This window comes from Amblyraja radiata, chromosome 27, assembly GCF_010909765.2.
Source record: "Amblyraja radiata isolate CabotCenter1 chromosome 27, sAmbRad1.1.pri, whole genome shotgun sequence".
In the NCBI taxonomy this organism is placed as follows: Eukaryota; Metazoa; Chordata; class Chondrichthyes; order Rajiformes; family Rajidae; genus Amblyraja; species Amblyraja radiata.
Genome location: NC_045982.1, coordinates 26,028,006 through 26,052,270, shown reverse-complemented (window position 1 = coordinate 26,052,270; position 24,265 = coordinate 26,028,006). Strand labels below are relative to the sequence as shown.

General features: G+C 45.7%; 1 protein-coding gene across 1 annotated transcript in view; it reads left to right on the top strand.

Annotated features, from left to right (window-relative positions):
* The window catches only part of kcnq4 (potassium voltage-gated channel subfamily Q member 4), a 239,357-nt gene that overhangs the window by 150,398 nt on the left and 64,694 nt on the right, over nt 1-24,265 (top strand). The window contains exon 2 of the mRNA XM_033045532.1: nt 18,937-19,027. Coding sequence (XP_032901423.1) covers nt 18,937-19,027 — 91 coding nt within the window. The remainder of the gene's footprint in view (nt 1-18,936; nt 19,028-24,265) is intronic.

The following is a 24,265-nucleotide window of genomic DNA, read 5'->3' as shown; positions in this document are numbered from 1 at the left end:
TCTTCACTCTCCACTATTCGTTGTCCAATTTTCCCGAAGTTAGTCGTAGCTAGTCGTAGTTAGTTGAAGCTAGACTTCAACATAGTCGAAGGAGATCTTCAACATGTCATTTTTTCAAACTCTTCTAAACTCGCCAATTAGGTCGCCCAAGTGGGACAGCCCCTTTAGTGTTGAATTATGTCTCTCTGATTTCCACGCTGGCATAGAATTGGTAGCAGAGGCAGTAAATGTGAAACACTGGATTTGCAGGCTGAGGTTGCAAGTGGGATGGGGTTTTTCAGATGTGGTTGATAGGTTACAAGATATTCTGCAAGTACAAGTAGTCCTGATGTAATGTTTGTTTCCACGCAGGAGTTGAATATAATGTGATTGATGAATTAGGAAACAATATTTGTATTATGCGGGCCAAATTGGTTATCACACGATTTTGATCGGAAACTAGAGAAGCACTTAACAGTTACTTTGGAAATTGACAACAGGAAAGAAAACCTGTCTTGGATTTAAACAGTGAGGGGAAAAACTGTTTCCATGTAATCTCCCTGCAGCAATCAAATACCATTGTCTCTTTAGAACACAGCTGTTCATTTCATCATAAGATATCAATTATATTGCTATGGATGCAACTATACTCAATTACACAATGTAACATATAGCCTTTAGTATTTTTAGCATGCAGTAACAAAAATAAATTTGTTCCTATAAAATAGACATTTGTATTTGAAAATTCTGCAGGAAAAATCACTTTTTAATTGTGTTAACTCTCTGGCCCCCAATTCCCCTTTTCCCCAATAATGTTTTTAATAATAATTTGTTTTAAATAACACAAGGTTTCTTAGGAATAGAACTATAAGCACAGGAGGAATGAACTGGAATAAGATGTTGTTTTATAACTTCTTGGATGATAAGAATGTAAATATCATAGAACATAGTAGTATGTGGAACTACCTATAGTACTTGCCTATGGCTTAACTGTACTCAAGTATATTATGAATTGACTGGATAGCACCCAATCTTTTTCACGGTATTTCAGTACACGTGACAATAATCAATATCAGTATCATTAATAAACCAGCTAACTGAGTCTTGAACTGAGACACTTTAAAAGGCAAGAGACTAAAGCTGTTGACAGAGTTGTTCTATATTGTGAACTGCATCATACAGCAACACTTATTTGCAGGACCCAGTGAAACAGTGAGAGGCATGAACAGAGGTAATCATCATCCCATGGAGAAGATTGTTATCGCAGCATTTCTTGTACAAACAGATGACGATGCAGCTTTTTGTGTCTGAGAGACACAGGGAAGGGGTGGATGGGGTCAAAATCCGTCACGAGTAAAGCACAGGGAGCCTGCACCTTCCCTGAAGCAGCATGAATGATGGCACCGTTACTGCCCAGCCCTGTTACCCAGGGATTAAGCCGGATGTCCTGCTGTAAAAGTTACCAGAGAGAAATGCTGTTCAGATAGCAGAGGATTGATTTGTTTGTGAGTGTAAGCGCTGATGCATGCAGCCTGATGTAGTCAGTTCACAAACAGCCTGTAGTCTCAGCTCCCTGGAGTTCACATGCTTCCCTTTACCTCGTGCCTAGGTCAGCATCTTTCGATGCCTTACCTGTGTAGGCGCCCATGTCTTAAACAGAGTAATCATATCGTGTTCCACCCCCTGTTCTGACAGCAGCTTCCACATACCAACTACTCTCAGTGGAAAGACTTATTCCCCAGATTCATTCATCCCACCTCAAACCTACATCCTCTTGCTTTTGATGGGGAGAACATTCTGCCTGTCTGTCATATCTAAGCCTGCTACAATTTGGTCTACCTCTATAAAGGACCAGGAATGCAAGCTTCTGAAGAAGGGGCCCGATCCGACACATCACCCATCCTTTTTCTACAGAGATGCTGCCTGACCCTCTGAGTTACTCCAGCAATTTTTGTCTATCCGGGAACGCCATCCCCTATCTTCCCAATGTCTCCCCATAAATTCCTCCTGTGGCTGCTGGAAGATCAGGCCTGCACCCGATAATGCAGCCCGGACAGATAATCCTGGAAAAGTACTGCCGTCCACAGTTGAATAGCACACAGCACGTGGAACACTGTGAGATTACAGATTAGGAATTGATGTAGTTTAGCTGTGTTTAGTTCTGGTGGGATATGATTAAAATAATAATAATAATAATAATAATAATAATAATAATAATAATAATAATAATAATAATAATAATAATAATAATAATAATAATAATAAACTTTAATTCGGACTCAAGGTCCAGACAAGGGACAACATTACATAAAAAATACATTGCATATTAAAAACATCATAAAGTACATATAAAATCTTAGTATATCACTTATAAAAGCATCATAAATTATATGTTAAATAAACACAATACATGAATTAAAATCCAGAATAAAAAGAATGATCAATGTCCTACAACGAGACAGCGATACCAGTGTCTCCACAACTGGAATTCATAGCATGTAGTGCTAAACCTTATGTTTGACAAGGCCACAATAATTACATTTTTAGAGTTCCGTGTGTGCCCTGGGTGGAGATTGGTGCTGGGTGAGTCTGAAGGTGCAGTGTATTGAGCAGTGTGACTCTAGCGGAACCTTCGGTAGGAAAATTGCACTAAATAATATCCCCTTTATGCCGTGTCTGCACACTGGGAACGGCTTGACTGTAATCATGTATAGTCTTCCCGTTGAGTGGACAGCACGCAACTAAAAAGCGTTTCACTGTGCCTCGGTACACATGACAACAATAAACTAAACTAGACTAAACTAAACTAAAAGACACTCGTACAGTTGAAAAAATCTCTTGCTTTAGCGCCACATATCTATTTAATGAAGGGCTGTGCTTCCTGTGAGATGTGGACATCTCCCCATCACTACTCCTTATCGAGTGTAAATCTGGGAAGCATGTTCACCTTGCAGCTATTCTTATGTAGAGGCACAACATTAGCCAATCTCCAACTATTGATGTCAAAAATATCTCTGCCAATTTCTCCCCTAGCTTTCCATAATGTCCGAGGAGAGTTTTGTAAAGTTGGAACGTTCAGTACGAACTTCAGTCTTCCTCCTACGGCCTGCCAGCACTCTCTCCTAGGACTTTGGTTGGTGGGATGAGCAGCTTCAGAGAACCAACTCTCATGTGTGGGTTTCCTCCAGGTGCTCCGTTTTCCTCCCACATCCCTAAGACATGCGGTTTCGTAGGTTAATTGGCCTCTGTAAATTGTCCCTAGTGTGTAGGGAGTGGGTGGGAAAGTGGGATAACATAGTACTGTAAATGGGCAACCAATGATCACAGTGGGCCGAATGGCTTGTTTCCGTGCCGTATCTCTGAACCTAAAAGTAATATTAACCTAAATTAAACTGTCTCCCATTAGTCCGATCGCGCCCGCCTCTCGGGAGCCAGCCATGACCTTAGAGGCAGCGTTGTTTGTGGCTGAGACCAGAGGGAAGGTGTGCCTGTACACACGCAGGGGTTTAGCTCCTGTCTGAGTCCCTGAGAGAGGCATCCAGACACAGGACTACCATTGGAACTTTGAGCGACATTCCGACTGGTTCGGAGAGGTTCGTATCCTCAGTCAGCTGAGTGTCCGAGAGGGAAAGTGAAGTGGGACATTGCACCAACAACAACACAAATCAGCAATAATTTGGTCTCTGGCCAGATGTCACTTCAGTTTTGCTTGTTTTTCAGTTGCATGAAATTAGATGTCAAAACAGAGCAATTATTTTGTCAAACAAGGAGAAACAATGTCACAAAATGCACAGATTGCTGTTTTATTTCCTTGTTCAGATACTGTGAGGATGTGTGTGGAGGGAGGGGGGAGGGGAGGGGGGGGGAGGGGGGGAGCAGTGCAATCATCATAGAAACATAGAAAATAGGTGCAGGAGTAGGCCATTCGGCCCTTCAAGCCTGCACCGCCATTCAATATGATCATGGCTGATCATCCAACTTAGTATCCTGTACCTGCCTTCTCTCCATACCCCCTGATCCCTTTAGCCACAAGGCCACATCTAACTCCCTCTTAAATATAGCCAATGAACTGGCCTCAATTACCTTCTGTGGCAGCAAATTCCACAGATTCATCACCCTCTGTGTGAAAAATGTTTTTCTCATCTCAGTCCTAAAAGACTTTCCCCTTATCCTTAAAATGTGACCCCTTGTTCTGGACTTCCCCAACATCGGGAACGATCTTCCTGCATCTAACCTGTCCAACCCCTTAAGAATTTTGTAAGTTTCTATAAGATCCCCCCTCAATCTTCTAAATTCTAGCGATTACAAGCCGAACATCATCAGATGTCCTCTCCCTCATAGAGAGGGGGCTCCAATATCAAGGGACCTCCCCCACCAGAGCGTCTGAGCCCACTAACCAGGGCAGCCTGTCCCAACGCCACATCTGGTATAGCCGCAACTTCACAACGCCAGATTCAATCCTGACCTCGGGAGCTGTGTCTATGTGGAGTTTGCACATTCACCCACAGGCGACTGGGTGGGTTTCCTCCGGGTGCTCCGGTTTCCTCCCACTTCCCAAAGACATGCGGGTTTGTGGGTTAATTGGCCTCTGTAATTCGGCCTGAGCATGTAGGGAGTAGATGATAGTGGGATAACATAGAACTGGTCTATTAACTGCTGATGCCGGTTAATCCCCAAAGGACACCAAGTGCTAGACAGCATCTCTGGAGAACATGGTTAAGTGGCATTTTGAGTCAAGACCTTTCTCCAGAGTAGACCCTTCGGCCCTTTGAAGGGTCCCGACACGTCGCCTTTCCATGTTCTCCAGAGATGTCGCCTGACCTGCTGAGTTACTCCAGCACTTTGCGTCCTTTTGGTACAGGAGTTGTGCTCTGGGGCAGGTCACCCGTGATCCATATTGAATGGCGGGGCCAGCTTAGAGGCTGAGTGGTCTCATGTCTTGTGCTCCAATGGCCTTGTGTTCTTGCGGTGGAATTTCTTCAGTGCCTCGAGGTGCCTTCTGTAAGTGGTTCATGTCTCGGAAGCATTTAGGAGAGCAGGGATCACTGCATCTGAGGGCTTGATCCTCAAGCACTTTGGTCTCAGATGCCCACAGGATCCAGGGCATATTATCCATCTGTGGGGAAGTGAGCTAGTGAGCTTGCCCTTGCATAAGCATCAGTGCACAGGTGTATCTGTGAATGATTTCAGCACACGCGTGTGAGGGTACACACATAAGAATCATGTGGACATGGGCACTGAGTGAGAATAGTTGTGCAGTTTCTACTGTGGGTCATTAGAAGTGTTTGCTGGGCAAAGATACCTTTGTCCCAATGTAACTATAACATGGAAATGATTGTTGCCTTCAGGAGAGAATGAGCTGAAAGGCTCATTGCCGACTGGGCAAAAATACACTGAAAGCAGGAGAGAAGGATGGAAGCTGGAAAGAACAAGGGAATCTCAGCACCAGGGGGGTGGAGGGCTGGCAGTGAAGGCAAATCAATGAATTAAGTAAAGGACTGTCAAATAAATAAATGTTTGAAATGGCAGAAGAAAATAATAGGAACTAAATAAACACAAGGAAGTGTGGGAAGATGAAAGGGAAATAGAACGATAAATCACCAGCTACTTCAAACTGGTTTTACTAAAAAAAGATTTACTTAAATCTTTCAAATTACTTCTTGTTTGGACATTGTTCAACAGATCTTTGCAGTAAGTCACAGTCGAGCTGAAGTCTCTGCTCAGTTCTGATCACCCTGCTGAAGGAAAGATGCCATCAAGCTGGAAAGAATGCAAAGAAGATTTATGAGGATGTTGCCAGGACTTGAGGGCCTGCGCTGTAGGGAGAGGTACGGCAGGCTAGGACTTTATTCCTTGTAGCGCAGGAGGCTGAGGAGTGATGTTGTAAGATTATGAGGGGAATAGATAGGGTGAAGGGCACAGTGTTTTACCCAGAGGAGGGGAATCAAGAACCAGAGGGCATAGATTTAAGGTGCGAGGAAAAGTTTTAATAGTAATCTGAGTGGCAACATTTTCACTCGGAAGGTGGTGAATATATGGAACAAGCTGCTCACCAAATAGGTCGCTGACCCAAAATGACCTTACCATTGTAACAGGAAGTTAAACACATCAACAGCAGTCACAGAAGCAGACAGAATAAATGCAGCTGTCATTGAAAGCTATCCCCACCCTCCTATATGTGAGCCTTGCTGGGGGGATTACTAAAGGCATTCCTTCCCTTCATCAGCAAGTGACATTGAATGCAAACTTCACCCGCTCGTTATTCCCACCTCACGTAATCTTAGGGACTTGACAGAGTTGTGGGGATTGAATCTCAGATTGTCTATCCTGAGGTTAGTTGGCATCACGTAAAGAAGCACCTTTTGCAGTAGACATTTCACTAAGTTATTCCGGTCAGTGTGACTGTTCCGTGATCTGTTAGCCAGCAATAAATAACTTCACTTTAACGGAAGACGGGAATCTCCATTTAACTTCAACACAGGAACACTTTGTTCAATGACTACTAACCATAGAATGACTGAATCTAAGATGCATTCAGTAAAATGTACAAGAGAATACAGACGCAGTTTGGGAATTAAAGTCACTTTAAATGGATGGGTTTCACGCTCTCAGTCCTTCCTGTGACATTCAAGAATTAAGATGAACTTTAACGTATACCCATCCAACTTCTCAACTAATGTTGCTCCCTGTAGTGGGCTGAGGTTATCAGGAGGAGATCTGTCTCTCCCAGTGCAGAGGTGCTGGCTCACATGCACATATGAGGGTGCCAGTGAGTTCAGAGTTACTAGTAAAGGTCCCCTCCAAGGTTAATTAATGGAAAACTGTAAGTGGTGGGGGAGAGAGAGAGGCATTGACGTCTACAATTCCAGGCTCCTGCTTGGGTATTTAACCATCGTGTCTTGGTCCATTTCACTGGGATATTCCTGTAGACGGGTTGTGGGAATGAGGAACTGCAGATGCTGGTTTACACAAAAGGACACAAAGTGCTGGAGTAACTCACTGGGTCAAGCAGCATCTCTGGAGAAGATGGATAAGTGATGGGATCCCCACCCGAAACATCACCTATCCATGTTCTCCAGAGATGCTGCCTGACCTGCTGAGTTATTCCGGCACTTTGTGTCCTTTTGTGTAAACCAGCATCCGCAGTTCCTCATTCCTACGCCAGAACTTGACAAGGTCTCTGCACAGACCCTTCACAGTGTAGCATACCTCCCTTACACTTCCTCAACAAAGATAATCACAGCGGTTCACCATTGAGCAGAGGCATTGAGAGTGGAGTTGAGGCAAAGAGGCAGCTATGACAAACTGGACACATTTCCTCCTGTCCTTTCATCAGTGCTGAGAATAACATTGTAGATAGGGTGGATTTAAATGATCGGAGATGTGTGGAAATGAGGGGTTGAAGAAACAAGAAAGGAAACGGTTGCTGAATGAATGGGTGACTTACACAGCCAAAGAATCTATAGTACAAGACAGAAGATGACATGGAATATACAGCACCAGGACTTTCAGCCCACAAATCCACGGCAGCATTTCTATTGTAAATCTATCAGCGTGAGTCTCTGCTCCTTTGTTTATGAAATGTTTTGCATCTCTGTGCCTGTGATGCTGCTCGAAGCACAATTATCATTGTGCCAGCACATTACTGTACCTGTGCAGATGGCAATAAACATGACCTGACTCGACCTCACTCAAATTGACTTGATCAGACTTGCTGGTCTAATCTCCCACTGTGCTTCTATACTGCCCCCTGCAACACTCCGTGATGAGACCCAAACACTCGCTGCTCCATGGCTAAAGAGGTTCCATCTGAATCCCCCATGGGATATTTCACTGACTCTCTTATATTGACAGCCTCTGGTTTTCCATGGATGGAACATTTCTCGCTGCTTCCTCTTTATTCAAACACATTGTTGTTTTAAAGTCCTCCACTAGTTCAGCCCTCACCCCTTAGGAGAAAGCTATATTCATCTTTTCCTGCTATGAACAGCCTCGTGTTTCATCCTTGAATCCTCTCCAGTGTCTCTGTAGCGTTTGGTAAAAGGGTGACCAGAGGTGTATGCTGACTTAAGCACAGTCCTAACAAAGTTGAGTATAAACTCCCTTTTCAATTCTGTCTATGGATAAAGTTTAGTGAACAGTTTGCTTTGTGGCTGTGGCCTAGCAAACCTGTGCCACAAATTGCATTTGTGTTGCGAGATCTTTTGGTCACTCTACCCTGGTCCAGTCTCGCATCTTCCAAATATTGAATGGCCTCCACCCTCTCACTCCCAATGTGTCCCACCTCATTGTTGTCCATACTGAACATCATTCAGGATCGGGAATGTGACCCTTATTGTTCGTTATATACATTAGTGAACAAGATCTATATGAATATAGCTTTCTCCTAAGGGGTTGTTGTAGGGGGCGCTGCACTGGCAGCAGCCTGTCGGCAGCGTGTCCGTTTTCCCCCCAACTTTTTAAATTTTTTTAGTATGTTTAAAAGTCTGTTTTTAATGTTTCTTTGTGTGTTATGTGTGGGGGGTGGTGTGGGGGGGTAAGGGGGAAACCGTTTTGGCCGCCTCTTCCATGGAGAGGCGATTTTTTCAGGTCGCCTCCCCCGTGGCCTAACAGCAAGGATCGGCGCGGACTTTCCCGGAGACGCGCCCGGGGCTTCAGCGGCGGGCGCAGCGTGGACTCTCGGCGCGGAGCGGGTGAGACCTCGTTGGAGGGGAGCGCTCCGTTACGCTGGCCCGCGGCAGCCGGCAGCCTGAAGCCGCGGTCTGCAGAACTCCAGCTGGTGCGGCGTCTACAGCCCGGGATCCCTCGTGGAGGACCCGGGGGGAAGAAGAAGCTTCCACCGCCGGCCCGCGGCCGTCTTCTACCGCGGGTGCGGCATGGACTTACCATCTCCCCTGGAGGGGAGCTTCGACCGCCGGCCCTGCAGACTGCGGTGCTTCCGGCTGCGGCACGGCAGGTACTTTAAAACTTTGACCGCCGGCCTGCGGCCTACACCAGCCTGAAGCCGCGGTCTCTGGTTGTGAAGAGCCGATCCTGGACTCACCTTGACTTTGACTTTGTCCTTTACCATCTGGACGCCCGCAGCAACGGCTGTGGAGGGTGGAGGTCCCGACCACGGGGGAAAATGGAGGAGGACTGGCCAAGCTCTGTGCCTTCCACCACAGTGATGAATGCTGTGGTGGATGTTTGTGTAAATTTTTTATTGTGGTTGTGTTCTTTATTACTGTACCGCTGCTGGCAACCCAAATTCCACCGACCTTGGTTGTGTGGCAATTAAATTATATCTATCTATCTATCTAAGATGACACACTGGTCAACCTGAGGAGTACCTTCAGCAACAGACTGGTTCCACCAAGATGCAGGGCAGAACGTCACAGGAGATCCTTCTTCCCTTTGGCTATCAAACTGTACAATTCCTCCCCCTTCTGTCGTGGGGTAGACTGAGACATGTATTTGGTGTTTTGCGTATTCTGTGTTTTTATGATTGTTGGCAGATCAATTTCCCTCCTGGGATAAATAAAGTTCTATCGTATTGTATTGTATCGTATCACAGATGTTAAGTGAAGATCAATATATTGTTATGTAGGGTCTGGTACAGGTACAGTTACAATCTAGCTTGCAGCAGCATCACAGGTACATAGACTCAAACAACACACAGATAAATTAGACATAAATCACAATACATTCTACAAGACAGTGAAAAGAAAAAGACTGCACAAAAAAACATGACATTAGTCAAATCACAATTAATTAAAACAAAATCAAGTTCCATGGTAGTTCAAGAGGTGGTCCGTGGTGTTCCATTGCTGAGGGAGGATTAGGGTCATGCGAGTCAGTTCAAGAACCTGATCTGATTCGGAAACTGCTGGTTGGAGTAAAGGTTCCTGAACCTGGAGGTGTGGACTTCAGGTTTCTGCACCTCCTGCCCGATGGTAGCAGTGAGAAGAGGGCATGGCCCAGATGGTGCGGATCCTTGATGACAGATGAGGCATTGCTTCACGTAGATCCTGTTGATGATAAGATGTTACATGACGGACCGGGCTAAATCCACCACTCTCTGCAGCCTCTTGCATTCATGTGGATTGGAATTGCTGTACCAGGTCAGGATACATTCTGCAATAAATCTGTAGAAGTTTGTTGGTGCATTCAGTGACATGCCAAATCTCAACAAAGTCGAGACCCTGGCGCATCTACGTCATGCGTACATTCAATGTTAATGTACGAAGCATAATTAGTAAGTGTGCAGATGGCACAGGGATTTCCGGTGTTGTTGATGGTGGGGAGGGACGTTTGAGAATACAGATAGTCATCATCTGATCAGAGCAATGGCTGATGGAATTCATTTCCTGATATGCAGTGTTTTATTTTGATGGGAACGCAGCACTCCAGCATAGACACAAAATGCTGGAGCAACTCAGCAGGACAGGCAGCATCTCTGGATAGAAGAAATGGGTGATGTTTCTGGGTCGAGACCCTTCTTCTGACTGAGAGTCAGGGGAGAGAGACACACAGAGATAAGGAAGTGTAAGGTAAACACATACCAGCATCTCTAAAATCTTAAATGTCACTATATTGTTTTCCATTCACATAACACTTGTTTATTAATTGTGTGTACCAGCATCTTATTACGCATAAAAAAGTGCTGTTGATGGGTCAGAATTGATGCATATTGGGAGAGTAATTAAGAGTGGGACATAAGCATTGAATGGCAGGACTGTCGGGTGCATTGAATAACAGGGGGAGCTTGGGGACAAATCTGTAGATGCCATATGTGGCAGTGTAGGTGGATAGGATGGCAAAGAAGCCATTTGGCATGCTAGTGTTCATTAGCCAGGGCATGCAATACAAGAGCAGGGATGTTATGGTTCAGCATTATAAAACACTGGTGAGGCCACATGGGGAATATTGTGTGCAGCTTTGTGCACCTCGGTATAGAAGGATATGATTGCTGTTGAGAGGGGCGGAGGAGGTGGGGTAGTATCAATTATGAGATGAGACTGGATAGACTGGATTGGAAGAGGTTGAGAGAAGGAGAGTGAACCCTATGGGAGTGTACAAAATCGCAAGGATGGAGACAGGGTGAACTTTTCCCCCATTGCAGAGCTGCCTATAACCAGAGGGCATGGCTTTAAGGTAAGGAGTAAGTGTTTTTATTGGGGATATAAGGAACTCTTTTTTCACCAGAAGGTAGTTGGAAACTGGAAATGGTGGTGGAGTCAAGGGCTGTTACAACATGCAAGAAGTATTTATACTAGTGTAGCGAGACAGGCAGGTTGAGTGAAGTAATTTTTATTAACAAATAAAAACGAAACAAAACCTCGTGTAATACGCGTGCCTGACTAGCTAACACTAAACATCTCCTGTTGCTGGGAGGGGCGCTGATGAACTAACTAAAAACACCCGCGAACGAACCCCCGTGGTCACGTGACCGAGCAGACCAATGACGAGTGTTCTGACCTCCCCAAACCACCACTAGGTGCCGCTACACTAGAAGTAGTGTAAAACTATTAAGCTACAGACCAAGTACTGGGAAAAGGAATTGGTGTTGATTGGGTTGATGGTCAGGAGGGAGGTTTAGTTTAATTTGGTTTAGAGTTGCACCATGGAAACAGACCATTCGGCCCACCGGCGACCAATCACCCTGTACACTAGTTCTATTCTACACACTACGGAAAATTTACAGAAGCCAACTAACCGACAAACCCGCACGTCATTGGGATGAGGGAAGAAACCAGAGCACCCCGAGGATACCCATTTGGACACTGGGAAAATGTGCAAACCACGTACAGAGAATTCAAGTAGACAGGATCGTACCCGGGTCCCTGGTGCTGTAAGGCAGCAACTCTACCGCTGTGCCACTGTGCTGCCCTGTGAGTTCCTTCAGCACTTTGTGTTCTGCTCATGTATGCTCATATATATCAGTGTATTCTACTCCTCAAATAAACCCGAATGCTGCCCCTCCTGTGCCTCCTGGTTAACTCCAGACAATTTTAGGGCCTGATCTCACTCTCAGTTCCTGGTTCAGCTGATCTTCTACTTTGTCCATTCACTTTGAGAACTTGGCTACTTGGGGTTTCCTAAAGATAATATTGCCTTTTCCTAGTCAACGGCAATCAAAGCGAACAAGTGGAACAACTTTACAGCACCTTGCCGTTTGACCAACCTGACAACAGGGCTCGTAATGTTCTTTGATTTAGTGATTTATTTTATGGAAATAGTGATTCCAAGTACTTAGGTCATCAAAGGCGCTTTTTATATGACTTAGGATCTATTTAGTGGTAATTTACTGCTTGTCCCCTCCAGAGTGTAGTTTGGTGCTTCAAGTTATTAGCCTGCATCCCTCCGAGATATCTCAGACAAGTTATTATCTTGCTTGAGTCTGATGTTTGGGGTTCAGTCTCACCCTGGTGACTAGAGCTGAAACATCCAGGGTGATTCTCCACTGCTTTGGTGTGGGAGGTGCGGGCATTTGGATGAAATGTTCAGTGCTCTGTTCTCTCAGGCAGTTCTGATTTAAATCTTTTTATTTGAATTTCACAGCAATTTGCATACATACAATGATAACAGACAGTGACAGTCAAGGCATAATTGTGCAACAGTATGTAGGCGACCCTCAAAGCCCTTACCCTTACCCACCTTCAACCCACCCGAATCAGGTCGGAACCAAACGGGGACAAACAACACTCACATACATACACATCCACACAAATATGGTAAGATAAACGAAACAAAAAGTACTAAAAAAAAAAGGGAAAAAAAAGGGGATCACTAATAACAGTAAATAAGTAAGTAATTAAATAAATAAGTGTGGGGAGGGAGGGGGGGGGGGGTTAAGGGAAGAGCAGCTGCTGTAGAGCAGAACAATGGTGGAGAGCACTCAGTCCTCTTCCGAGTCCGGGGACAAGTTGAGAGAGTTAACAAGTTCCAAGAAAGGGTTCCATGTATCTAGGAATGTCTTGGTAGAGCCTTTGAGAGAGAACCTAAGTTTTTCAAGCTTTAAATTGTAAAGCACCTCCTTAATCCAGCGGGCGTGTGTCGGTGGACAGGTGAGCCTCCAGTTAAGCAAGATCAGTCTCCGGGCTAACAAGGTTGTAAAAGCTAGAACCCGTTTCACCGTAACAGAGAGGTTGGTGTTGGGAGGGGTACCGAAAATGGCTGACAGTGGGTTTGGAGGAATAGTCTGGCCGTAGGCTCTGCTTATCAAGTCGAAAGCACTCCTCCAAAAGGCTGCTAGCTTAGGGCAAGACCAAAACATATGGCTATGGTTGACAGGAGATTGATTACATCTGTTGCAGGTGTCCCTAACAGCGGGGTAAATTCTAGATAATCTTGCATTTGTGTAGTGGACTTTGTGAAGGACTTTGCATTGGATTAGGCCATGACGGGCACATATGGAGGAAGAATGGATCAAATCCAAGGCAGAGTCCCATTGCTGTCAGGCAGTTCTAAACGTTCCTGTGGCACCAGGGCAGAGGAGTGAGCTATGGTTTACTGACTGATACCTCTTCCTCACTGAATAAGGCTTTCCATTCAGTATCGTGTTGCTATTTCTGGGAGCTTGCCATGTAAAGACTGCAACAGAACAGCAAGAAAGGTGGCTAAAATTTGTTTCAGTGGCTGCAAAACCAATTTGGGATTATTGGAATGGTAGTTCCCTGAAACTAAGAACACAGGTCGACATAGTGGTGAAAAAGACAAATGATATGCTTGCCTTTGTTGGTCGGGGCATCGAGTGCAAGAGTCTGGAAATCATGTTACAGCTTTATAGGACTTTGGTCAGGCTGCAGTTCTGGTTAGCCCATCACAGAAAGGATGTGGAGGCTTTGGAGAGTCCAGAAGAGGTTTACCAGAATGATCCCTAGATTAGAAGATAATAGCTGTAATAAAAAGTTAGACAAACTTGAATTGTTTTCCCTGGAGCGATGGAGACTGAGGGGAGATCGGAGTATATAAAGTTATGAAAGGCATAGATAGGGTAGACAGTCAGAACCTTTTTTCCAGGCCAGAAATGTCACATAATAGAGGGCATAGCTTTAAGGTGAGAGGGGCAAAGTTAAAAGGAAGGAGATTTCATTGCACGATTTTTACACAGAAGGTGGTGAGTGCCTGGAATACGTTGCCGAGGTGGTGGAGGCAGATACGACAGTGGCATTTAAGAGACTTTTGGATGGACACATGGATATGCAGGGAATGCGTCACATTTGGGGTTTTTTTGTTTAGAGATACAGCATGGAAACAGGCCCTTCGGCCCACCAGGTTCACACCGACCCGCAATCCCCGCACATTAACACTACCCTACATGCACTAGGGATAATTTACACTTATACCAAGCCAATTAACCTACAAACCTATGTGGGAGGAAACCGAAGATCTCGGAGAAAACACATGCAGTCACAGGGAGAATGTACAAACTCCGTACAGACAGCACCCATAGTCGGGATCGAACCCGGGTCCCTGGCGCTGCAAGTGCTGTAAGGCAGCAACTCTACCGCTGTGCCACTGTGCCGTCCTTTTTTGCAGACAGATAAGAGTCAGTCTTGGCATTATGTTCGGCACAGACATTGTGGGGGAAGGACCTACTCCTGAGCTGTACTGTTCTTTGCTCTATGTTCTGTGAAAGACTTCCTTCATTTCTGTGATACTGTTTCTCCACCACCCCCGCTAGTCCAGCTGGTTGCTGCTGTGAAGTAAAGCAAGTGAGGCCAAGCATTATGCATTGAGTGTGAAGAAGGGTCCAGACTCCAAACATCATCTGTGCGTTTTTCCTCCCCAGACAATCCTTGACCGGCTGAGTTCCTCTGGACCTCTTCAGCCTCTAATGAAAGATCCCGATCCTGATTCTAATGAATCACCTGTCCATTCCATCCTGAGTGTGAAGAATACGATGGATTATAATTTTGCGAATTATTCCCCAGAGGGGACTTTGTGTGTATCTTTGGTATAAACCAGCATCTGCAGTTCCTTTCTACACAAACTCTCCCTCAATGTCAGCAAACAGAAGGAGTTGGTCATTGACTTCAGGAAGCAGGCTACAGTACCTACCCCTGTCTGTTTCAATGGTACTGCTATGGAGATGGTTAAGAACCTCAAGTTTCTGGGTGTAAATATCACCAACAATTAGTCCTGATCCAACCACGTTAACCCTACGACTGAGAAACCACACCAATACCTCATCTTCCTCAGATGACAAAGGGAATTTGGCATGTCCCTGATGACTTACCAATTTCTACAATGCACCATAGAAGGCATCTTATTGGGCTGCATCATGGATTGGTATGGCCATTGCTCTGTCCAAGATTATACCGAATCGCAGAAGGATGTGGATGTAGCCCAGTCCATCACCCAGACCAGACTCCCCACGACTCCATCTACACTTCACGCTGCCTCGTGACAGCAGCCAACAAAATCAAGGGGCATTTTCACCCAATCAAGGACCATTACCTCTTCTCCCCAATCCCATCGGGCTGAAGTTACAAAAACCTGAAAGCACATACCACCAGATTGGGAAACAGCTTCTTCCCCTCAGTCAGCTTGCTGGAGACATGCACAGACCCAGGCTGACCTTGTCCGTGCTGTCCTTCCAGTAACTATCAATACCAATCCCATTTACCAGCACTCGCTCAATATCTTGGTGATTTACTGCTCATCTAAATACTTCCTAAATGCTATGAGAAGCTCTGCCTCCATCTCCCTCCCAAGCAGTGTTCCAAATTCCAACTACCCTCTGGGTCTAATAAACCTCCTCAAATTTCCTCCAATCCTCATACCCTAAATATCTGTCCTCTAGCTTTTGACACCTCGGTTAGGGGGAGACATTTCTTGCTGTTTACCTCATCTCTGCCCCTCCATCAGCTCCCACCTTGACCTCCAAACTCCAATGAAAGCAAAGTAAGCCAAAGCATTATCTTCTCATCACTGAAATGTTCCAACCCTCTTCTGCAGCTTGCTGTAGTGTGCTGGCCAAAACTGCACAGTGGCTTAGACTAACCAATGCTTTATAAAGTTGTATCATTCCCACCAGGCAATTACATTCCATGTCCCAACCAATGAAGGCAAGTATCCTGGATGTCTTCTTCACTGTATCTCTGTGTTGCCTCGTTTAAGAATTATTGCACTCCTAGCTCCATCTGTTCCCCAATACTCCCAGGAACCTCTTATTCATTGTGACCTCCAAAAGAGCTTCACCTCATCAGAATTGAATCCCGCCTGCCTTCGCTCTGCTCAACTTACCAGCTGACTAAAGTATTGTTTGTGTCAGGTTTGCAACACCTGCAACTCCAGTTCTCCCCCTGTCCATTTACACACCCGGGACAATTTACAGCAGCCGATTTATCTACCAACCCACACTTCTTTGTGATGTGGGAGGAAACTGGAGACCCTGGGGGAAACCCACAAGGTCGCAGGAAGAACGTGCAAACTCCACGTGGTCAGGATTGAACCTGGGTTGCTGGAGCTGTGAGGCAGCAGTGTGAGGGACTGCTGAACAGTGCAGGCCCTTCTTTTAGGAAAGGAAAGCAGAACTGTTGACAGTATCCGAGTTGTGATATCATTAAGTCTCGTGCGGTTGTAACAGCCAAGAAACAGGACCTTGGGCCTAGTTCGTCTATGCTGACCAAGATGCCTATCTGTGCTCATCCCATTTGCATGAGTAAAGTAATCTTACTGTTGCGCTCAAATCTCTTTGCAACAATGGCCATCCTTCAAAGCACCTTCCTAAATGCCCATCCCATCTGCACGTAAGCTTTCCGTGAATTGTGTAGAAGGGCACACAGCAACATGTCCCAATATCTCACCATTTTAAAACAACATTCAGCACTTTCTTTCACTCTACCACTGTCTAACCTCTTGATAAAATAGGTCAAGCCTGCTCCTTCATCCCTCTCACCATTCAAGGAATCTAAATATGCATTCTGAGGCAGAAATCACCACCGAAAAAAGTGGCACAACCAATGATTACAGGAGAAATTAAAGATATTATTAATTCTAAATAAAACAATTGAATAATTAAATAAGACTAAATTATAAATAAAAGTTAGTTCTGCAATGTTGTCAGACATAGCCACCTCTCTCTGTTGAATTCTTGCGTTGCTGTCCGATGCTGCTTTACATCTTATTTTCTCGCCCTGAGTGTTTTGGACATTTATCATGGGTTGTTTTACTTCTGCTCTGTCTCACGTACAATTACCACAAGACTATACTCAGGTGATGAATCTTCCCTCATTAATCACCAGCTAATCTCTTCTTTCCGTCTGTTAAAGCAAATAATCACTAATAATTTTATTCCAAGGCTTTTATGTATCGAACGCTCCATGGTAATTATACTCCAGGAGTGTTTTACAGAATACACACTGTTAATTGGAGTCTTGCCTTGCCAAACTTTGTTAAGTGGCTTTTCTGTTTGTAGTTCACTGATGTTTAAGGATTGTGGGCCCGGGATCGGCAAAAACAAATAAAACCAAAAATAGCTGACTCAGCAGATCAGGCAGTAACTGCGGAAGGAATACAAAGTAATGTACAATACAATACAATACAATACAATTAAATTTATTGTCATTTGGACCCCTTGAGGTCCAAACGAAATGTCGTTTCTGCAGCCATACATTACAAACAAATAGACCCAAGACACAACATAATTTACATAAACATCCATCACATTGCTGTGATGGAAGGCCAAAAAAACTTATCTCTCCACTGCACTCTCCCCCCCGATGTCAGAGTCAAAGTCAAAGTCAAAGCCCCTGGCTGGCGATGGCGATTGGCCCGCGGCCATTAAAGCCACGCCGGGTGATGCAAGGCCGCACACCGGGTCTTGATGTTAGAGCCCCCGGCGTGCGCTCGCAGTCCCGCAGCCATTCCAAGCCGCGCGGGGCGATGGTGTAAGGCCCCGCTCAGGTGCTCTTCAACCCCGCAACTCGGGCGGGAGAAGTCGCCGTTGCGGAAGCCCTGAAAAGCGGTCTCCCTCCAGGGACCCGCGGGCTCCCGGTGCCACCGTCCGCCAAACCCGCAGTTGCAGCCTCCGAATCTCCGGGGGTCGGGTCGCAGCAGCGTCCACCACAGCTCCACCCGCTCTGGACTCGGCCAGCTCCGCGATGGTGAGGTGAGTAGTCGGCACCACAGCCCCCGGTCTTCCTGTTGGAGGCCGCTCCTCGTTGCAGCCCCAACGACAACGGAGACCCGACAAAGAAAAGGTTGGGTCTCCCATGCAGGGAGAGATTTAAAAGTTACCCCCCCCCCCCCCCCCCACACCACCCCCACACACATACCCCAACAAAAATAACAAAAACTACATAAAAACATAAGACATAAAATAATAAAAACGCAGACGGACTGCAGAGGCCGCTGCTGACGAAAGTCGCGCCGCCCACCGGGGGCGTTAACTGGTGTCTCTGCCCACGGATGCTGCCTGACTAGAAGGTACAGGAGCCAGAAATCTGCAACATCCAGATTCAGGAACAGCTTCTTCCCCACAGCCATCAGACTATTAAACACAACTTCAAACAAACTATGAACTATGACAACCTATTGCACTTTATCTGTTTACTAATGTGTTTATATATATATTCTATGGTATATGGACTGATCTGTCTTTATGACTACAATATCCTGTTTTGTTTTGTTTTCCTCCCACAAATATGTAATATGTGAATATGTGATTCTGTTCCATCCTGTTTTGTAGTTTTTTTGCTCAATCCACAAGCATTGCCACTTTTCATTTCACTGCTCATCTCGTATGTGTATGTGACGAATAAACTTGACTTGACTTGTTGTGCTGCACCAAAGCAAGAATTTCATTGTCCTATCTGGGACACATGACAATAAACTCTCTTGACTTGAGTTGAGTGTTTCCAGTTTTATTTCAGATTTGCGTAATCTGCAGCTTTGTTAGAATTGTGATCAATAATACTTGTGTTCACCGTCACCACTTCACTGATGTGGCCTTGTCTGTGTCTCCAACAGATTCCTCCTGGTCTTCAGCTGCCTTGTCCTCTCGGTGTTTTCTACCATCCCCATGCATCAAGCCATGGCCAATGCCTGCCTCTTTATTCTGGTAAGGGACATCAGCAAAGCTCGAACAGGAGATACAGGCGGTGATTCATTTTAACTGGTTAACCTCTCGACATTTTTAGAACTGATGTAAGAATGAAACAACTTTTGCGGTTGCCTCTGTTGGGCCCAGTGGTCAGAGTATTTAGGATTCAGATCTTCTTGGACTGGGGGGGCATTGTGATGAGTTGTACATCACAAGGTACAAGAGACCACATCTAGCTGGACTCCCCCCATGGTTCCTGCCCACTCCTCAGGTTGATCTCTGCCCTACCCACCCCTCAGCCCTTGATCTGCCCACTCGTCCCTCCCCTGTGGCCTTGCTGCTGCAGTATCCACTAGTTTTATCCACCTCTGAGAAGAGCAAAGGCTTCCTGCATTCTGTCCTATCCATATCCCTGATAATATTACACAACAGCAGATGCTGGTTTGTACCGAAGATAGACACAAAGTGCTGAAGTAACGTAGCGGGTCAGGCAGCATCTCTGGAGAGAAAGGATGGGTGACAGTTTGGGTCAGGACCCAAGGGTCCCCCCCTGGGGCCTTTCTCCAGAATTGCTGCCTGACCCGCTGAGTTACTCCAGCACTTTGTGTCTATCTCTAGAAGCTTTGGAATATGTTCAAGCCACTAGCTCACCGCTGCTTGCTGGTGGGAGTTTCCAGAAGGACAATATATGGCAGCATTGCCGAGATGTCCAAGTTCCTGTGTTGTGCAGTTGAGCAGGTGAGAAGGAGATGTTGGTCAGTGGGGCAGAGTAGTGATCTCTGATCAAAGAGACGGTGCATTGAGATGAGTGTTAGCAATACTGAGTGTGAAGCCCATTTGCAGGCTCTGACCGAGGGAGAGATACATGGATAGGAAGGGTTTTGAGAAATCTGGGCCAAATTCAGGCAAATGGGACTGGACCAGAAGGATAAAGTGGGCCGAAGGGCCTGTCTCCACACTGTATAGCTCCGTGACTCTGAGTGAGTGGAGGGGCAGAGCAGGCCAATAGGGGGAAGAAGGAAAGTGAATGAGAGCAATGCGATTGTATCCCTGGGATCCAGCATGAACATGATGGGCCAAATGGCCCTCCCCTGTGTCAGAATAAGTAAGGAAGCACATTTTGTGCTGAATCTCCGAGTGTGGTATTTTATAGAGAGTGATAATATGCTTTAGTGCACGTGGCCAGAGGGCGATACTTGAATGATCTAGTCCTGGTGTTGAGCTTGGCCGCAGGTTGGAGACTCTCTGACGTATAACGGAAAGGGAATAGCATCCGGACCTGTGGAGATCAGTGAGAGCAGGATCGGCACAACTAATGGTCCCATCTCCCTCGCAGTTATTTCTTTGGGATCTGGAATGACGTCAGTTCATAGCGAAACTAAAAAAACTTAAATTAATTAAATAAATTAAAATCGGGAAAGTGTCTGTGAGACTGGAATGGTTACATCCCCTCGCCCCAGCAGAGTAGGAGAGGTGGGAGCACCACAGGGTATTGGTGTTGGTTTATTATTGTGGCATGCTCAGTGAAAAGCCGAGAGCCAGTCAAATCAAATCACACTATAGAACATTAAACAGTACAGCACATAATATCTGTTCCGAACATGATGCCAAGTTAACTAATCTCCTCCGTCAGCACTTGATGATCCACATCCCTCTATTCCCTGCATATCTATGTGCCTATCCAGAACTGTCATCAACACCATTATAGTGTCTGCCACCACCACCACCCCTGGCAGCACATTCCAGGCACCCACTATGCCCTGTGCAAAAAGAATTGCCCTGCACACGGGTATCTCCTTTAAATTTTGCCCTTCTCACCTTAAAGCTGTAGGTGAGCTTTAGTCACCTAATATTTCACATTTCCACCCTGGGAGAAAGGTTCTGGTTGTCTACCATATGCATCTCATAATGATACCAACCAATCAGGTCTCCTCTCAGCCTATGACTACTGACTCTGACTACTGGCCGCAGCGCCTGGAGGCCGTTACATAACCTCAAACGCAAGATAAAGAAGAAGCCTCTGACGCTTTTAAAAACAATCCACTTTGTTCAAACACTCCTTAGAGTTAATATCCTCTAATCCTGGCAGCATTCTGGCAAACTTCTTCTGCATCGTCTCCAAAGCCTCCATATCCTTTCTTTAATGGGGCAACGAGAACTGCATGCAGTACTCCAAATGTGGCTGAACCAAAGTCCTAGTAAGCTGCATCATGTCTTCCTAACTCTGATACTCAATGCCCTGACCTATGAAAGCAAGCATACCATATGCTTTCTTTACCAGTCTATTTACTAGTGTTACTACTTTCTATGACGAAATGGTCTTGGATCAATGCAGTAAAGGCTCTTCACTGTATACTTTTTCCTTATATTTGAGCTCTCAAAGTGCAACAGATGAGTGCAATGTTTTACACTATACATGAGACAAGTACTACAGGTAGTGCAAAGAGAAATATACAAGAGTACAGAGTATAGGTTACAGCAATGTAGTGTTAGTTACAGATATAAAGTCCAGTGTCTGTACGCGGCAGGTTGGAAGATCGAGGAGGGGGGGGGGAGTTAATGGATGTTAGAATTAAAGGACGTTCTTTTAGGAAGGAGATGAGGAGAAACTTCTTTAGTCAGAGGGTAATGAATCTGTGGAATTCTTTGCCACAGATGCTGTGGAGGCCAAGTCAGTGGATATTTTGAGGGCTGAGATAGATAGATTCTGGTTTAGTACAGGTGTCTGAGGTTATGGGGAGAAGGCAGGAGAATGGGGTTAGGAGGGAGAGATAGATAATAATAATAATGGATGGGATTTATATAGCGCCTTTCTAATACTCAAGGCGCTTTACATCGCATTATTCATTCACTCCTCAGTCACACTCGGTGGTGGTAAGCTACTTCTGTAGCCACAGCTGCCCTGGGGCAGACTGACGGAAGCGTGGCTGCCAATCTGCGCCTACGGCCCCTCCGGCCACCACCAATCACTCACACACATTCACACACATTCACACACAGGCAAAGGTGGGTGAAGTGTCTTGCCCACGGACACAACGACAGTATGCACTCCAAGCGGGATTCGAACCGGCTACCTTCCGGTCGCCAGCCGAACACTTAGCCCATTGTGCCATCTGTCGTCCCCTGAGATCAGCCATGATTGAATGGCGTAGTAGACTTGATGGGCCGAATTGCTTAATTCTACTTCTATTCCATATGACCTAATGACCTTATGAATAGAATAGAATAGAATGCCTTTATTGTCATTCAACCAAACAAAGGTTTGAACGAATTTTTGTTCCCTGCAGTCATAACAGCAAAAAAAACAAAACACAGAATGAACACAGTTTCACACAGACATCCATTACAGTGAATCTCCAAACACCTCCTCACTGTGATGGAGGGGATCTCTTCCCTGTTCTTCTCCCGCGGTCAGGCAGTCAAACTGCGACGTCGAGGCGATCGAGGCTCTTGATGTTAAAGCCCCCCAGTGGGCGATGGGTAAGAACCATTGGTTCCTCAGAAATAGTTTTCTGCAGCCTGTTGCTTTTGGACACGTGGCTGCAGAAATAGTGGAAGCGTTTGTTATAAACTTACAAAACTCCCAGGATTCTGGAAAAGTTCCAGCAGATTGGATACCGGTGACTATGGCACGATGGTTCAAGAAAGAATGAAGAGAGAAAACTCTCAGCCAAGTAGATTAACACTGTTCCCATGGAGTCCATTATTAAGACAAACTCACTTGAGCACTTTGAAAACCATAACATAATTAGGCAGAGTTAAGGTGCTTTCGTTAAAGGAGAAGTGTGTGTAATATTAGAATTCTTTGAGGATATAATAGTTGATGATAAAGTGGATCCAGTGGAAATATTGTGTTGAGATTAGTAAAAGCTGCTTTGGTTACTTAGAATTAGGTAACATCAGGTTGAGGATGTAAGGATTGATTAACAGATTGAGAATGGAGAGGCGTGTGTAAGAAGGAACTTCAGATGCTGGTTTATACTGAAGATAGACACAAAATGCTGGAGTAACTCAGTGCGACAGGCAGCATCTCTGGATAGAAGGAATGGGTGATGTTTCGGGTCAAGGCCCTACTTCAGAGAGAAGTTGTATCTCGCCTTAGAATATATGTGGAACACTACTGGGCAGGAACAGAGGACAAATCAGAGGGGATTAATTCTTTAATTCCTGTCAAACCATCGAAGAGCAAGTCATATACGTCACCATTGAGAAACTGTCATGACTTTCCCAAGCGCAGGCTGCATGTTAGCAAAGTAGCGACTGATTTGTACAGAGTGTCAGTCACCCAGTCACTGGAATTACACGTGTCATGCATGGAGCTGCTTAAACTATGACGGGTAGTTCATAATTGTCAGTGTAATTCAGCGTCAACATGGGGTGAAGGTTGGGTGAGAGGGAGGTGAGTATTGAGCCTCAGTTAGCAGACGTTAGTGGCATGGACCGAGTCTATGCCCCCCTGTACAGCATCACTGAGTCCGTCTCCTCTCTTTCTCCATCACAGCCACTGATACCGAGTGAGTCAGCCCTTGCTGACCTGGTCCTGTAAACCGATTTGGATCCTTGCTTGCAGCTGAGCCGTCCGCTGACGAGCTGATGGTCTGTCCCACCCGCTGCCACCTCACCGGTTACACTGACACAATGCCTCTGACCAGCAGCTCTGACCAACCACCTCGCCGCTGCACTCCCACAACGGCACTGACCGCCGTCCCTATCACCGGAAGTGTTACTGTGGCTCACTGTCAGTAACACAACAGACCCGCAGACAAAATAACATGTGTTCTAATGTTCAGCACATTAAAAATGCATCCGTAGCCCATAAATGGGGAGAGGTAGTGGGGAGCAATAACCGTGAACACTTCCCAATATGTCACATAAACCAGCCTCCCCTCGCCCCAGGGAGTGGCCAGTTGACAGAGGGAGCAACAGTGGGCAAGGCAGCTATTCTCTCCTCCAGCAGGGAGCAGATGGGGGTTTCCGACACTAAAGCGGCCTTTTCACGGGGCGACTTGACGCAAGAGTTAACCGGAGTTTAACATCGTGGGAACCTCGTGCGATAACAGTACGGCATTCGTGGACCACCGTGGACCACCGTAGCGCTAACGGCAGGTCATCGTGTAACTTGGTCACTCGGGAGAAAATTCAAGAAAGTTTGAATTTCTCCAAGAGTGACTTGTACACTTGTGGTTGAGTATTGCAACATTATATGAACGTAGTGGCCAGTGCGATATCCGTAATAACTCTTGCGGGTACCGTGGG